At 42.6% G+C, this 18,667-nt stretch overlaps 1 protein-coding gene across 1 annotated transcript in view; it reads left to right on the top strand.

Annotated features, from left to right (window-relative positions):
- Positions 1 to 18,459, top strand: part of LOC121272014 (histone H2A-beta, sperm-like) — a 28,950-nt gene extending 10,491 nt beyond the window's left edge. Inside the window, exon 2 of the mRNA XM_041178373.1 lies at positions 18,431 to 18,459. Within this exon, the coding sequence (XP_041034307.1) occupies positions 18,431 to 18,459 (29 nt within the window). The remainder of the gene's footprint in view (positions 1 to 18,430) is intronic.
- Positions 18,460 to 18,667: the final 208 nt, after the last annotated feature.

Genomic DNA, 18,667 nt, shown 5'->3' with positions numbered 1-18,667 from the left:
TCAGTCGAGGGATTTGACTGACACGTCAGTATCTTCCCTCTCTGGCAATCATTGTACTTTAACAGCCAATAATTGTGACTCAGTCAGGCACAGCAGAATGTCAGCAATAACCTGCGGTGACACATGGGTTTAGGTACTAGGATATTTCTTCCGTAGCTCTTGAGTCAACACTGGGAAATTTTGATGAAAAAATATAATCCAAATGCAAGGCAAGATTGGCGGAAAGAGGAGAGCTTGCAGATCATCAGCTGAGACAAACTGTTAGAGGCACGATCCCCAATGCCAGGCTTACACTTGGCAGCAAGTTGAAAATCTCACTTGGTGATGCCAAAAGTTTTGAGGACATTATTAGCCTTTTTGACGAATCCCTGTCAATCACTGTGTAGATTTTTTTCAGCAAGCACAGATCTGTTAATGCTGAGACCTGTTACACCTGTTTATCCCTGCTTCAGAGCTGGCCAGAAACTTGTTATCATCCATTAATATGAAACGTGCACAAGGCCATTTCACAAGACCCTGCTGCCACGTGGAGCCTCAATAGTGAGTCTAAAATGGAAAATTAAACTGAGAGTATTGGATTATATCGCCAATCCTTGGTTGCATCTAGTGAGTCTCCATACTGGCAGCAAACCACGAGACCATTTTCAAAGAAAAATTGACACTGAGCCAAAGGAGATATTAGGATAGATGACCAAAGGCTTGATCATTGAGGTTTAGTAGATAGTAAACAGTCTTAGAGACACAACAAAATGCACAGATGAAGAACCCCCAAGTGATCCCCTCCAGCTGTCTAATATGCAGGAGATGATGTATGCTGTCTGCACTTCATGGTAGCTTAAATCAAAACAGTCTAATGATTCATTAACGTCGCAGTGCTATACCTGCATTTAAATTCCAAAAACACATCACTCGGCACAACATTGTTTTACAATCCTGATTAACGCAACAGCTTGATCAGTGCCAAGAAAGTGAACCAGATGTGATGCAATGAGAAACCTATTTAGATTGTGAAAAAAAAAACCTGGCCAAGAGATGTCTAAATCCCTTGTAAAAGAGGCTAGACATTTTAAATGCTGAGACTGTCCATTGACTGGCCTCCTCAGATCACAGCAAAGAACCTGTTTTTGATTAAAATTAGCTTCTAGAATGTTTATAGAATAGTGATTCTTAAAACTTTTTTAGTTGAAGGACCCCTTTTCAAATGAATTAACAGTCATAGAATCTAAATTATAATACTATATAATATTTATGATATGAAAGTGCTGAGTGTAAAGAGTGCTTTAATAATGTGTTTTCTGAAAACAGGTGTTTAATTACAGATATTTAGTTATAAATTAGTTCCACGTATAGCGACCTTTATGCTGACCTCAGCAATCCTCCTTAAGCTCTCCCATCCTCAATGAGACAACTGACCCACTCTGCGCTGCACATGCAGCAGCCTCACTCATAGGAACAAAGGAGCAGGAGTAGGCCATTCAGCCCATCAAGCCTGCTCTGCCAATCAATTACATCATGGCTGATCATCTACCTCAACGCCATTTTCCCATACTATCCCCATATCCCTTGATGTCCATTAGTATCCATAAATTTACCAATTTCTATCTTAAACATGCTCAATGCTTGAGCTTTCACAGTCCTCTGTGGTAGAGAATTCAAAAGATTCACCAATCTCTGAGTGAAGAAATTCCTCCTCATCTCCATCTTAAGTGGCCTGCCTCTTATTCTGAGACCATGCCCCCTGGTTCTGGACTCACCTGTCATGATAATAGCTGATTGTGGTAGCGGGCTCCATAATTAGATACTATACAGTACACTGTACTAGATAGGGGGTCACCTGACCTGGGGATTGAAGGTCAGATAGCATATGTTGGAGCCTGTGTGATAGAATTCAGTTACTGCAGATGTATTTATGTTAGGAAAATGTATTATCAACAAAGTTAACTCAGCTACAATGTCGATGGCCTGTGTGCATCATTGAAACAAAAAACAAGATATCACCAGCCAGGGTAAACATACTATCAACATCTACTTTGTCATGCCCTGTAAGAATTTTGTAAGTTTCAATTAGATCACCTCTCATTCTTTCAAACGCTAGAGAATATAGGCCCAGTTTCCTCAATCTCTCCTCATAAGACTATCCCGCCATCCCAGTGATAGTCTGGTAAACCTCTGTTGCACTCCCTCTATGGCAAGTATATCCTTCCTTGGATAAGGAGACCAAAACTGTACACAATACTTCCGGTGCGGTCTCTCCAAGGCTCTAAACAATTGTAGCAAGACACCTTTATTCCTTTACTCAAATCCCCTTGCAATGAAGGCTATTTGCCTTCCTAAGTGCTTGTTGCACCTGCATGCTAGCTTTCAATGACTCGTGAACAAGGACACCCAGGTCCCTTTGGACATCAACACTTCCTAACCTCCCACTATTTAGGAAATACACTGCCTTTCTGTTTTTCCTACCAAAGTGGATAACTTCACACTTATTCACATTGCATTCTATCTGCCATGTTCTTGCCTATTCACTTAGCCTGTCAAAGTCCCCTGAAGCCTCCTTCCATCCTCCTCACAACTTACATCCCCACCCAGTTTTGTGTCATCAGCAAATTTGGAAGTATTACGTTTGGTCCCCACATCCAAATCATTTATATAGATTGTGAACAGCTGTGGTCCCAGTACTGTTGCTTTCCAGTCTGCAGGAACCCTTCCTGGATCTATAAAATTTTGAAAGATAACCACCAATGTATCCATTATCTCTATAGCTATCTCCTTCAATAATCTGGGATGTAGTTCATCAGTTCCAGGGGATTTACAACCTTCAGCCCAATTAATTTTTTGAGTACTACCTCAGTATTACTACTAATTTCTTTTAGTTCCTTGTTTTCAAAAGCCCCTTGGTTCCATAGTATTTCTAGGAGATTTTCTGTATCTTCCTACGTGAAGACAGACATAAGGTAAATATTTACTTTCTCCTCCATTTCCCTATTCTCCATTATGAATTCTTCTGTCTCCGCCTGTAATGGGCCCACATTTGTCCTTGTTAACCTTTTCCTTTTCACACACATGAAGAAGCTTTTACAGTCCACCTTAATGTTTCTTTGCTGGTTTGTATTCATGTTCTGTTTTTCCTTTATCAGTTCCTTGGTCTTCCTTTGCTTGATTCTGAATTGCTCCCAATCCTCCGGCTTACCACTTTTTCTGACAACCTTAGAAGCCATTTCCTTTGATCTAATGCAATCTTTAATTTATTTTGTTAACCACAGCTGATTCACCTTTCCCGGTGGGTTTTTTTTTATCTTAGAGGAATATGTATTTTTTTGTAGACCAAGTAATACTTCTTTAAATGCCTGTCTACTGTCAAGTGTGTTAGTGTATTTTTCCAATCCACCATAGCAAACTTAGCCCTCATTCTTCATAGTTTCCTTTGCGCAGATTTAAGACCCTGGTTTTAGAATGAACTATACCACTTTCAAACTTAATGTAAAATTTTATCATATTATGATCACTATTTCCTAATGGCTCCTTTGCAGCAAGGTTATTAATTAGCCCTTTTTCATTACATACTAAATCTGAAATAGTCCAATCCCTAGTTGGTCCTTCAATGTACTGCTCTTGAAACCCATCTCATACACATTCTAGGAATTCATTCTCCACAGTATTAGTGGTAATTAGGTTTTCCTAGTCTATATGTAAATTTAAGTCACCCATTATTACGGCATTACCCATTTTACATGCAGCTCTTATTTCTTGATTTATACTGTGCTCAATTTTACCACTACAGTGATGGCCTATAAACCACTCTCACCAATATTTGCTGCCCCTTGCTGTTTCTTAACTCCACCCAAATTGATTCCGTATCTTGATCCTTCAATCTAAGACACTCTTTCACTAACATACTGATCTTATCCCTTATTAACAGCGCTACCCTACCTCCTTTCCTTTTTACCTATCCTTTCTAAATGACCAAATTTCTTGATAATTAGTTCCCAGTCTCAATCACCCTGTAACCACACCTCTGTAATGGCAAATAAATCATGCCCATTTACCTCTATTTGTGCCTTCAAATTATCTACCTTGTTATGACTGTTGTGTGCATTCAGATAGAGTGCACTTAATGTTGTCTTTTTAACACTATTCCACATTTTGATCCTATTTGATGCTTGCCTTTGCTTTGTCTGCCTTCTAATTTTGCTTACTACTTTTCTACTTCCTCTTACCAGTTTTGCTTTCCTCCGATCTGAGCTCCATCTCAGGTTCCCATTCCCCTGCCAATATAGGGTTAAACGCTCCCCAGGACCACTAGCAAATCTCCCTGCGAGGATTTTAGTCCCAGTCCTGCTAAGGTGCAACTCACACATCTTGTACAGGTCCCATCTGCTCCAAAACTGGTCCCAATGCTTCATAAATCTGATGCCCTCCCTCCTACACCAATTCTCCAGCCATGTGTACAATCATTCAATCCTTCTATTCCTATGCTGACCAACGTGGCATTGAGAGTAATCCTGAGATTACTGTTTTTAATTTCTTTCCTAACTCCCTAAAACCTGCTTTCAGAACCTCATCCCTCTTTCTACCTATGTTGTTGGTACCAATGTGGACCATGATCTATGGCTGTTCACCCTCCCCAAGAAGAATGAGGAACCTTCGCCCTCACCAGTATCCAAAATGGACAACCGGCTATCAAGTGAGATTGACACAGGGGACACCTGCGCTACCTGCCTGGTTGTCTTAGACTGTCTGGCAGTCATCCATTCCCTCTCCGTCTGCATGCTCCTAACCTGCAGTGTGACCACCTCCCTAATCATGTTATCCATGTAGTTCTCTGCCTCGCAGAAGCACCACAGTGACTCCAGCTGCCACTTGAGGTTAGAAACATGGAGCTCAAGCTTCTGCAGCCAGTGGCACTTCCCGCAGATGTGTTCATCTAGGATACATGATTCATCCATGACTTCCCACATGTCACAGGATGCATGTTCCACTTGGCCAAGCTGCCCTGCCATACCTTAACTTTATAAATTATTATAAGTAGAAAAAATAGAAAGCTTACCAGTTACTCACCAGTTCCTTGCCCTGTACTGAAGTAAAAGCCAAATATTGGAGGCTAAAAAAGGTAGAAGAAAGTAGCACCTTCTTCCCCACTCACCAAACTCCCTCATTCGCCAAACTCTCAGCTGATCACTCTGGGAAGTCACACTCAGCGCAAGTCACAGTGGGACCCCTGTATTTATACTAGCTGAGACTCGGATGAGTCAACTATACTATAGCTACAGAAACTAGTAGCACGCTTGTTTATCCCTGCTTAAAACTGAAAGATATTTAAACTTAAACAGTATTTTTAGTGAAATGCTAAATGTAAACAAAACTAGATTTTTAGAAAGAGATTGACCCTTAAAATTCCCTCACTCACCAAACCCCCGGCTGCTCACTCTGTCAAGTCGCACTCCACTCCCACATCCTGCTTGCACCAAGCACACCTTGAAGCCTCAATGCTAAGTTCATTCACATTATTTTGTGGATCCCTGGAAAATATCAATGGACCCCCAAACTGTCCACAGACACCAGTGCAGCATGGCAGCAGCTTATGTGGCTCAACTTTGGACCACTGACAAGGAACAGGAGGAGCAGCACCAGAAACAATGCCAACAGTAGCAGCAGCTGCCCTCTCTTCAGCCACATGCCATTCCACAGAGCAGAGCGGATGGACTCTAGTTTGAAGTAGACCAGGGGTTCCCAAAGCATAGGTCATAACACCTGTTGGTGTGGCAGGATGATCACTTGGGGTTGCAAAATCCAAGGCAGCAAAGGCCAGTGGCAAGCTGAGACTCTGGCAGGACAGTAATGGGATTGACATTGAGACTCCATTACATGTGCACACGTGATTTTTAGCTCCAACGTCCCATCAGAAACTTCAAAAGGGGTGTGAAAAAGCCAATGGACCCTGACCAACAACTTCCCCCCCAACCACCATTCCCACACACCCCCGCCCTACTCTCAGTATGATGTAGCACTAATTTTCAAGCATTAAAATGAGGTCACAGTGGGAGATAGTTTGGGAAGCACTGAAGTAGACGATACCCCTAGCATAGGATATACAAACAGAGGAACAGAGTTAACATTTCAGGTCTGTGACTTTTTGTCAGTTTAGAGCCCACTTTTGATGAAAGATCAGACTAGACACCTTAACCTGTTTCTCTCTCCACAGATGCTGCTAGACCTGCTGGGTATTTCAAATATTTTTTGCTTTTATTTCAGATTTCCAGCCTCTAGGGGAAAATTTTCTCCCCGTCAGGGGGGTTTGAGCGGAAGCAGGCGGGCGCGCAGCCAACCACCGCCATTTTATGTGAGCTGGCCAATTAAGGCCCGCCCAGTGTGACACGCACCCGGAAGCACTGAGCGCTCCCTGTGCAAGCAAGTGGAGGAGGGAGAGTCAGGGTCAGAGCTGCCTCAGGGAAATTAGTTTGATTATGAAGAATTAAAACAAAGAAAGAAAAATATTCAGACATGTCCCCTCATGTGACAGTGTCACATGAGCTGGGACATGTCAATGAATTTTAATAAAAATTTTTATTCAATTTATAAACACTTCATGAAACCTCATCCCGCCCATGGACGAGGTTTCATGATAAATGCAAAGGCCGCCTGGGCTCTTCACCTGCCCGCCAACCTTAAGGTTGGATGGGCAGCCCAGAGAACCAGCATAATTAGATTATTAACAGCCTTAATAAGCCTTTGACAGTTTGACCGGCGTGCAGCCAACTCTGGTGCGTGCCCACAGAACTGAAGAACGGAATGACGCACGGTGACATCGGGACGTATGCTCAATGTCACCGGGTGTCATTTTACACGAGCGGGGCCTGCCCTCGCACACCAGCAAGAAGATTCAGGCCCAGCAGCATTTTGCTTTTGTAGACAGACAGAGGATCAGCTTTCTCGACATACTGAGTAGCGGTGTCTCAGCAGGTTCAAACTTTCAGGTGGTCAGAGAAGTGGCAAATGGAATTCAACCCGGAGAACTGAGAGGTGATGCATTTGGGGAAGTCAAACAAAGAAAAGGATTACACAATAAATTGGGAGGATATTGAGAGGTGTAGAGCAAGTGAGGGATCTTGGACAGAATGTCCACAGATCCCTGAAAGCAGCCTTCAATCGTGTGAGACAATGGTTTGTGCCATGGTGGTCAACTCTGTGTTAAACGTCACCTGGTGCGATTCAGCATCCTCATCCTGGCATGACGATCTCTGCCACATTTGTTGCAGATGTAGACAGTGGGCTGAGAAAGTGCACGATTTGTTGGTCACTCTTTTCTCTAGGCCCTGTTCTTGGCCAGTTGAGTTCATTCTTCTAAATTCTAGTGAATACAGGCCTAGTCGGCCCAATCTCTCCTCATACCTGCCATCCCAGGAATCAGTCTGGTGAACCTTCACTGCACTGCCTCTATGGCAAGAATATCCTTTTTTAGGTAAGGAGACCAAAACTGCGCACAATACTCCGGGTGTGGAGGTTCTTCAGGGTAGCGTCTTAGGCCCAACCAACAGCTGTAGTAAGACATCCTTGCTCCTGTACTCAAGTCCTCTCGCAATGAAGGCCATCATGCCATTTGCCTTCTTAACTGCTTACTGCACCTGCAGGCTTGCTTTAAGTGGTCGGTGTACAAGGACACCCAGGTCCCTTTGTACATCAACATTTCACAATCTAACACCATTTAAATAATATTTTGCCATTCTGTTTTTTCCTACTGAAGTAGATAACTTCGCACTTATCCATGTTATACTGCATCTGCCATGTATCTGCCCACTCACTCAACCTGTCTAAATCGCCTTGAAGCCTCTTAACACCCTCCTCATTGCTCACATTCCCACAAAGTTTCGTGACATCAGCAGACTTGGAAATATTACATTTGGTTCCCACATCCAAATCATTGATGTATATTGTGAATAGCTGGGGCCCAAGCACTGATCCCTGTGGTACTCCACTAGCTACCACCCGCCACTCTGAAAAAGATCCATTTACTCCTACTCTCTGCCAACCAATTTTCAATCCATGCCAATTACCCCCAATCCCACGTGCTTTAATTTTACACACTAACCTCTTATGTGGGACTTTATCAAAAGCGTTCTGAAAATCCAAATACACCACATCCACTGGTTCTCCCTTATCTATTCTGTTAGTTACATCCTCAAAGAGCTCCAGTAGGTTTGTCAAACATGATTTCCCTTTCATAAATCCTTGTTGACTTTGTCTAACCCTATTGATATTTTCTAAGTGTCCTCTTATCATATCCTTTATAATAGAAGCTATAATTTTCCCTACTACTGATGTTAGACTAAACGATCTGTAATTCCCTGCTTTCTCCCTTATTCCTTTTTTAAATAGTGCCGTTATATTTGCCATCCTCCAGTCTGCCAGGACTGTTCTAGATTCTACAGAATTCTACCTTCATTCTGAGCCAATCACAACTTCTACAGGTTTTTGCACCACCAAGCAGAGTCAGCAGGAAGCTACTTGGAGATAAGGACTACCCTGCAAGGATGTGACTCATGACAGCAGTGAGAATCCCTACCTCTTATGCAGAGGAAAGATACAAACAAAGTCATATGAGCACATGGGCTGTTGAGAATGTGTTTCAGGTGCCTGGACACATCCCGGAAGGTACTTCATTATCTACTAACAAGTGTATCCAAAATAGTAGTGCTCTACTGTGCCTTGCACAACATAGCTCTGCAGAGAGGACTGTAACAGCAAAAGGTGAACTTGAGGACTACTTTGTATCCTTGGAGAAGGTGCAGGATAAAAAGCAGCCTGATCAGGCCAGATTGCCTGCACTCACACAGCCAGCTGCCAGAGGAGCCCACAACAGACTCATGCAGACATACTTCAGGTAACCTGAGTCTGTAAAGCCTTAATGCTCACCAGTGCTGAACCCACTGCCCCCGTCCCAATACAAATCATTCCCAACAATCAAAAATCCTGCCATCTAATTCACACCCTCTACTTGTTTTCCACTTTGGTCATACTATTGTCCCCAAGGCTAATGTCCATTTGGAAGGCTGGAAGCAACAATGGAAATGATTGGACAGTGGAGACCTGAAATAAAGTGGGTGATTTGTTTACATTTTCAAGTATGTTAAGATAGTGACATTGTTGTAAACACTCAAGTGAATCCCTTTGCGCAACTGAAAAAGTCTTTTCATTTTGCAATCATTTTCATATAATGCTGCCCTGTGACTTTAGCAGAGATAGAGGCACCTGCTGTGAAAGCTGAGATGCCAGTAGCTGAAGTTCTTTGGGTTTTAGGGCCCTTGAGGACCTCTCCAGAGACTGTGCATCCCCCCATTGCCCACACCCCACCCCTCCCCAGGGCAGGGACAGACTTGGGTGAATGGGACAGGAGGCAGTACGTGGGGTCCTGACTGAGGCCAAGGTTGGGGGATGGTAAGAGATGAGAAGTGGGAGCATCTTGAGCAGAGTTCCAACCTCCTTATACCCTTTATCTATCTTCTGTCTCTCATGGTCAGCCCACGTTTCTCTGCTAGCCAAGAGCTGGAGAGCATTTTGCTGCACTTCAATGAATGGTCAAGATGAGGCTTTCTACCATCCTATTTAAAGTGACAGATTGAGTGTGCAGGCTGTCGGTTGCCTGCCATATCTAATTCTCCATACAAGTGGCTACTCTTTCCATGGAGGGGGACATCAGCACAAATACCTGAGGCACCATGGCACTCATGTTTGAAACCAACTCTTCCAATTTCTCTCCAAGAGTTTGCAATGCCTCTGGAAATGCTGACAGCACCTCATACATTTACTGCTGAAACTCCAGAATTGTCCACTTCATGGATGAGCCCCCCCCCCCCACTGTGGCGTAGTGTAATGTCATTTGACTAGTAATCCAGAGGCCTAGACTAATGCCATGAGGACAAAGGGTTCAAGCATGGCAGCTGGCAGAATTTAAATTCAATTAATTAATTAAATTCACTAATAAAAAAAATCTGGAATTGAAAGCTAGTCTCAGTAATGGTACCTTGAAACTAGGTGATTGTCATAAAAAATCACCTGGTTCACTAATGTCCTTTAGGGAAGGGAATCTGCTATCTTTACCTGCCTTGGTCTACATGTGACTCCTAACACTCTTCAATGGCTTAGCAAACTACTCAGTACCAAATCACTACAGAAAAGCCAAAAAAGAGTAAAACCGGATGGACTACCTGGCATCGACTTAGCACTGGAAATGGCAACAGTACCTTCAGCCCTGTCATCCCCTCAAAGTCCTCCTTGCTAACATATGGGGACTTGTGCCAAAATTGGGAGAGCTGTCTCACAGACTAGTCAAGCAATAGCCTCACATAGTCATACTCACCAAGTCATAACTTACATATGAAGCAGTCCATGTACAAATGCAGCAAGATCTGGACAATATTCAGGCTTGGGCTGACAAGTGGCAAGTAATATTTGCACCACACAAGTGCCAAGCAATGACCATCTCCAACAAGAGAGAATCCAACTATCGCCCCTTGACATTCAATAGCATCACCATCACTGAATCCCCCACTATCAACATCCTGGGGGTTACCATTGACCAGAAATTGAACTGGACTAGCCATATAAATACTATGCTACCAGAGCAGGTCAGAGGCTGGGAATCCTGCGGTGAGTAACTCACCTCCTGACTCCCCAAAGCCTGTCCACCATCTACAAGCCAGAAGTGTGATGGAATACTCCCCACTTGCCTGGATGAGTGCAGCTTTCACAACACTCAAGAAGTTTGACACCATCCAGGACAAAACAGTCCACTTGATTGACACCACATCCACAAACATTCATTCCCTCCACCACCGATGCACAGTAGCAGCAGTGTATACATCTACAAGATGCACTGCAGGAATTCTCCAAGGCTCCTTAGACAGCACCTTCCAAACCCACAACCACTATCATCTAGAAGGACAAGGGCAGCCAATACATGGGAACACCACACCTGGAATTTCCCCTCTAAGGCACTCACCATCCTGACTTAGAAATATATCGCTGTTCCTTCACTGTTGCTGGATCAAAATCCTGGAACTCCCTTCCTAACAGCACTGTGGGTGTACTTACACCACATGGACTGCAGCGGTTCAAGAAGGCAGCTCACCACTACCTTTTCAAGGGCAACTAGGGATGGGCAATAAATACTGGCCCAGCCAGTGAAGCCCATATCCCGTGAATGAATAAAAAAAAGCAATGTCCCAGACACCATCATCACCACCCTTGTGTATTGCCTGTCCCACTGGCAGGATAGACCCACCAGAGGTGGTGGCATGGCAGTAGACAATCGGGAGGGAGTTCCCTAGGTGTCCCCAACATTGACTCTGGTCCCCAAAATGTCTCATGGCATTAGGCCAAGATGGGCAAAGAAACCTCCTACTGATTACCACCTACTGCCCTCCCTTAGCTGGTGAATCAGTATTCCTCTACATTGAATACACTTGGAGGAAGCACTAAGGGTTGCAAGGGCACAGAATGTACCCTGAGTGGGGGATTTCACTGTCCATCACCAAGATTGGCTTGGGTAGCACTACTACTGTCTGACTGAGTCCTGAAGAACATAGCTGCCAGTCTAGGCCAGCAGCAGGTGCTGAGGGAGTCAGTAAGAGGGAAACCTATGAGACCTTGTCCACACCAATCTACATATTGGAGATGCATTTGTCCATGACAATACAGGTAGGATTGACCACTCGAGTTCCACCTTCACACTGAGTATAGCCTCCATCATTCTGTGTGGTATGATCACTGTGCCAAATGGGACAGATTCAGAAACAGATCCAGGAGCTCAAAACTAGACATCCATGAGACACTGTTGGCCATCAGCAGCAACAGAATTGTATTTAACCACAATCTGTAACCTCATGGCTCATCATATCCTTCACTCTACCATTATCATCAACCCTGGTTCAAAGGAGAATGCAGAAGGGCATGCAGGAATGCTCAGCATACCTAAAAAGGCTCTAAAAATATCCCCATCTTAAATGATGGGAGATCTTAGCACATCAGTGCAAAAGACAAGGCTGAAACTATGTAACCATCTGCAGCCAAAAGTGCTAGGTAGATGATCCATCTCATCCTCCTCCAGGGGCCCTCGGCTTCACAGCTGCCAGTCTTCTGCCACTTTGATTCAGTCATAAATGATATCAAGAAATGGCTGCAGGCACTGGATACTACAAAGGCTATGGGCCCTGACAATATCCCAGCAATAATACTGAAGACTTGTGCTGCAGAACCAGTCACACCCCAAGCTAAGCTGTTCCAATGCAGCTACACCACTGGCAGCTACCCGACAATGTGGAAAATTGCCCAGGTATATCCTGCGCACAAAAGGCAGGACAAATCCAATCTTGCCAATTATTGCCCCATCAGCCTCCTCTCAATCACCAGCCAAGTGATGGAAGGTGTCATCAACAGTGTTGTCAAGTGGCACTTACACAGCAATTAATTGCTCACTGGCACTCAGTTTGGGTTCTGCCAGGGACACTCGGCTGGTAACCTCCTTAGTCCAAACATGGACAAAAGAGCTAAACTCAAGAGGTGATATGAGAGTGACTGTTCTTGACATTGAGATGGCTTTTGAATGAATGTGACATCAAGGAGGCCTGGCAAAATTGAAGCCAATAGGAATCGGCGGGAAACTCCACTGGTTTGAGTCATACCTAGCACAAGGGAAGATGGTTGTAGTTGTTGGAGATCAATCATCTCAATCCCAGGATATCATGGCAGGAGTTCGTCACGTTAGTGCCTTAGGTCCAACCAATTGCAGGTGCTTCACAAATGACCTTCCTTCCATTATAAGGTCAAAAGTGGGGATGTTCACTGATGATTGCACAATGCTCAGTATCATGCGCAACTTCCCAGATACTGGAGTCACATGTAGGCCAGACCAGGAGGAATGGCTGATTTCCTTTCCTAAAGGTATTGGTGAACCAGGTAAATTTTTATCACAATCTGGTAGTTTCATGGTCACCATTACTTAGACTAGCTTTATATTCCAGATGTATTAATTAATTTGGCCCCTCAGCTGGCTTCTCAAATTCAATTATGGATGAGCAACAAATGCTGGCCTTGCCCGCAACACTTACATCCCATGAAAGAATAAAAAAAAAATCACATATTGTATGCCAAATCAACCCATCTATTGATGTGTAATTGCGCTTCATTTCACTAGATTCTGCTCCATGTGCTGGCAGGTGCTCCCCTTCTATCTCTGATTGTTTCTCTCTCCCTTTCAATTTTTTCCCCATCTTCATTCCTTTTTAATCTCTCCCTCTAGCACGGAAAGCATGGCATTTTTATTATTTTAATGGATGATCCTGCCTTCAGCTGCTTGGGTCCTAAGCTCTGGAATACTTACCCTACATGTAGCTCTTCACCTCTCCTCATTTTCCTTTTTTAAGGAACTCCTTAAAATCTACCTCTTTAACCAATCTTTTGGTCATCTGCCCTAATTTCTCTTTTTATGGCTCAGTGTCATATTTTGATTTATAATGCCCATGTGATGTTGAATGTTTTATTATGTTAAAGATGCTAAATAAACACAAGTTGTTCAGAAGTGACTGAACTTAAGCTTAAGGAATATCAGACCGGGTACCTTTACTTAAAAACAAAAAAACTGCGGAAGCTGGAAATCCAGAACAAAAACAGAATTACCTGGAAAAACTCAGCAGGTCTGGCAGCATCGGCAGAGAAGAAAAGAGTTGACGTTTCGAGTCCTCATGACCCTTCAACAGTTCATGAGGACTCGAAACATCAACTCTTTTCTTCTCTGCCGATGCTGCCAGACCTGCTGAGTTTTTCCAGGTAATTCTGTTTTTGTTTTGGGTACCTTTACTTGTTGACTGTAAATCAGTTTAACAATTTATACCTGGCCTTGCCTTGCTAAAATATGAATCAACCATCTTTCAGAAGATTGCAGAAGTGGATTTAAAGGCTTTGTATGTCCCTGGGTCACACTGTGGTGTGAGTAGATATTAGGCAGTACAATTGAGTTCCTGACCTTAAGGGGCACAAGGTCTACCTACAGAGTCCGAGTCACTGAACCTGGAATCAAGGGCAGACCTGGACTTTGGAATAGAGCCTTTTTGGAGCTGTTGCCTCGCTGAATTTTTGCTCCTTAATCATTTATGCTACCGGCCAAGTCATTGCACAAGCTATTACTTAATTGAGGGGGAGTGATAGCATAGTGGTATTGTCACTGGGTTAGTATTCCAGAGACCCAGGGTAATGGTCTGGGGACCTGGTTTTAAATCCCACTATAGCAGATGGTGAAATTTGAATTCAATAAAAATCTGTAATTAATATTCTAATGATGACCATGAAACCATTGTCAATTGTCATAAAAACCCATCTGGTTCACTAATGTCATTTAGGGAAGGAAGTCTGCCACCCTTACCTAAGGGTGTGACTCCAGACCCACAGCCACGTGGTTGATTCTTAACTGCCCTCTGAACAATGGCATTTAGGGATGGGCAGTAAACGCTGGCCTGGCCATGAATTTTAAAAAAAATGTATTCTACTCAAATTCGGGAGTTTCCTCAAATACTATGGCTAGACTTTGTTTTAATTATTTCTAATAAAGCTTTTGCACTGCATAGCAAAAGGCAGTCCTAACTGGAAAGATTTTTGCACGTTTCGGATCAAAGATTACAAAAACGGATGATCATACCTCACCATCACTATTTGAATCTCCCTGATAATGAATTTCACATCAATTGTTGAGCATGGGAGATAACGGAGATTTATCAAGTTATGAAGTTTTAGCAATGTGATTTGTAAATCAGGAATTTGTAAATAAGCAATCCTATCTTTTTCCTCCCTCTGCTTTCCGTCTTGATCTAATTATGATTTTATGATGAATAATTTGGGACGATCTACCCACTGTTCATATATTTATGCAAGTGCAATACCACCCAGATGCAGCTGTTGTAAATGATGTTTTTGGAGGCATATTAAATACTGAGAGGTACAGTGTAAGGATGCCAGAGTAACAGAGTCACTAACTCAGGTTGAGTAACCCGGCTGAGTTCAGCGTCGTGTTTCCGAGCCTGCTGTTTTGCTTCGAAGCAGAGTTGAAGCCAAGAAGCAAATCTGGGAGAGGGCGGAGGAGCCCAGCTCCAATGACTGTAGCATTACCCAATTTTTTGGGTGTAACAAATTCCTTAAACTCTCGAACAAATTTTACAATTAATTACATCATTCAACTTATGAGTACGTCCGCGTTAAATAGAAAATGCAAAGCTGAATTGTGCAGAAGCTTAAATGTTTCGTCTTTCATTCACCTGAATGCAGTTGTCATGTGTATTTCTGTTTAACAATCGCCCGTGCCACAGACAAGTTGCCTTTCGGGTTATCATGGAAGAGGTAATCCAATATAAAGGATGACAAAAGGAACAGAATCCAATACTTAAAAGGTTGAAAGAAGTTTTAATTTAGATGGGCTGGATCTTGGATATGAGTGAAAGCCTCCATTCCTGGGTAACAATCTCCGCACAAAGCTACTGAGAAACCCACACTGAAAGGACACTACCTTCCCATAGACATACACCTAGCTAATCCAAGTGCAGAAGAGCTTCCACGCAGGTTGCCAGAACAAAAGATGTTTGTAACTATGTCTCTGATGATCTGTAAAGAAAGACTTGCATTTTTATAGCGCCTTTCACAACCTCAAGACATCCCAAACCGTGTTACAACCACTTTTGAAGTATAGTAACTGTTGTAGTGCAGGATGTGCAGCAGTCAATTTGCGCACCCACAAGGAACACCTAATGCAGGAGGCAGTGGAATATCTTCTGTTTCCAGCTTTTGCAGCCTTTATTCTGGTGGCCACATGTACTCGAAATCTAATCTGAAGAAAAACTCTTTGTACAGTACTGGAAGAACACAAGTCTCACCACAGAATACCAACATCAGCAAATATTTACTCGTGGTCTGATTTTATTTGTGCATTCTTTCCCAGCATCTATTGCCTGGACATTTTCTATGATCATATAGGCAGGGAGGAGAAAGGACGTTGCAGGACAGAGGTAACTGAACCATCCAAACATAATTCAGGGCCCATTTTAATGTCTGCGTCCTGTCTTCAATTTTATGTCAAGCTTTGACAAAATACACAGCAACTTGGGAAGTAGGGACATGAAGTGAGTTTTAGATTAGTGGGATCTCCACATTGCAGGCTAAGGAATTAGCAGATATAAAACTAGGGTACAAAGCACCATCATTGGCAGATTGGAGTAATTACAGTGTGACAAGTTTACATAGGCAATTTTCATTGTAAGTGTGGACATGAGAAATTATAATGGGAAAAGATTGACACGGGAAATGGATTATAATTTTTTTCTGATGTAACAGCAAGCTGCAACTGGAGACAACTCCAAGGATAAATGTGTCTGAATTTGAATCCTGGTGTTTAGAGGTTTAATAATAAATAATGCCAATCTTGGCTTAGCAATTGACGATTAGCTTTTCATTTTGGCTTCTGTGGATAATAAATAGGAGACAGTCCCATAGTATTATAAAATGATGTGCCAGAAGCTGGTTTTCTATGTGGCTACTTAAATTCACTATGGAATCCAGCTGATCTCGTATGTCGCCTGCTTGGAGTTTGGTGAATAATGTTTAGTGTAATCACATTCCAAACGAGATGTGTATCATAACACAAAATTAAGATAATACACAGCAGAGAAGCTTTGCGGGACTGAGGATAGGAGTGTAAAATTGGATCCAGGGTTGGGGAGGACAGGGGGGGCTTTTCTGTTCTGTTGGAGAAGAGGCAAACTGTGACTCTTTTTTCTCCTGAATCTGATTTTCAATTTCAGGTGAAGAACATGTTTAACCAATCAGAAAATTGGTTCGAAAGCAAAGTTCTGCAGATGCTGAATATCTGTGTCTTCAAAGCTCCAGATTTTTTTTATGATTGACAACAAGATTGACCATTAATGGAGTATACAAAACTCTCTGTTGATAATCCCCACCTCAATGTTAGATGGTAAAATGTTTAAGCTACATTCTGGGAGTTGTACCGCAGACTTACCTCCACTCAAATTTTTGATATGTTCTACTTTGCACCAGGAATACCAATTGTAAGACTGATCCCCTATTTCCAAAAATGTTAAGCTGATGTATTGGAGAGAGTGCAAAGCAAAGAAGACACAGCTAAAGTGAGATATCCTGGGACTTACATCCCTTGGGAAGAAAAGATGGGATGATTAAAAAGTGCTTAAGACTATAGGAAAGAGAATTAAAACTATAAACAAGTACAACGATGAAAAATGCCCCAAATCCTATAGGTTTCCAACCAATTCATTCTAATTTATCACATTTCAAGAGGGGAAAATCAAACAAAAGCTTGAAATGTTCACAGAACATTCAAGCTGATCAAAACCATTTAACTAGTAAAAGGAAAACCAATGTACATATGTTGCATTAATATCTCTTTATAATAATGATCTTTACATCAATTCAGTTGCTCAGGCAATAAAATTCCAAGGAGAATGGAAGGAAAGATTTCTCAGTAGGTCTGGGCAACACAATAAAAAGCAGTTTGGGCAATAGAAGCTCCTGAGATCGATGTGAAGATTTGGCTGCAGCTCATCTCCTTTATATATGGGAAAACAAGTCAGCTTAGGTTGAGCCTTCTTTCCACTGCTGGCTGGGAAAGCATTAGTCAGTGCGTCAAACACTACAATTAAAAAAGTTTACATGCTTTTAAATTACTCTCTGTGCCTTTTGCTGTCACTTCATAATACTGTGGTCAATGTAGCTGGAAGACATGACGGCCGATACAATAATATTTGAGAGTGAATAAGTGTGTGTCTCTAAAAGGTTCCTTGACAAGTGGCTGCAGTCTGAGGTTTGGTGACCCAGCTGGCTATTAGCTTGGGATCTGTTCACCGTCCAGCTGCTGAGAGCTTGCTGAACCTGAGCCAGGAGGCCCCACCTGTCTAGGTTCCATTCCTCATAACTGAGTTATCTAACGGGCTTTCAGTCAGGGAATGGACGTGCAGCGCCATAAAACAAATTCTTTGTCTAACTTCTTGGACAAAGACAGCGTGATCTGTCGCTAAAGTATTTGCGAGCACGGAGCCATCCGACTGAAGCAGAGGCTGACAGCATTTTCAAGGAAAGTTCTTTTAATGTCCAGCTGAACATGCTCCCTTAAGGCTTCGAGAAGAATTTGGCACGCTGACAATGCTGCATTTGACAGGCTATGTGGAATAAGCTATGTAACTTGGCGTCAATGAGCCTCCAAAGACTATTCAAAAACAACTGGGGGTTCTTTAATCTGTGTGAAACACTGAAACATTTCAGTGAATGAAATAAGATGCCTTGCTTTAACCTGCAAACATACTTGCACAATACCTTATTCCCTGATTTTGAAGTAATTGAAGTAATTATGTGGATTTTTTTTTCGTAGAAAGCGTGCACATTAATTTTCTGAAATAAACTTGTCTTGAACCCTAGAAACATTCCTCAGAAGTTGTCTTACCGCTTGGGTTTGTTCCACTCCAAATGGATACAATGTGTAACGAAACCACACGGAAGGCGATCGTGAGTAAATAGTTCATTAGGAAATGACAATGTGCTGAGAAAGTCACGACATTCAACTACAGAACAAGTTGTGATGTTATAAAAATGGAGCAAATTACATTTT

Source organism: Carcharodon carcharias, chromosome 32 (genome assembly GCF_017639515.1).
Source record: "Carcharodon carcharias isolate sCarCar2 chromosome 32, sCarCar2.pri, whole genome shotgun sequence".
Lineage (NCBI taxonomy): Eukaryota > Metazoa > Chordata > Chondrichthyes > Lamniformes > Lamnidae > Carcharodon > Carcharodon carcharias.
The sequence above is the reverse complement of the archived record's forward strand: the minus strand, read 5'-3'. Positions and strand labels throughout refer to the sequence as shown.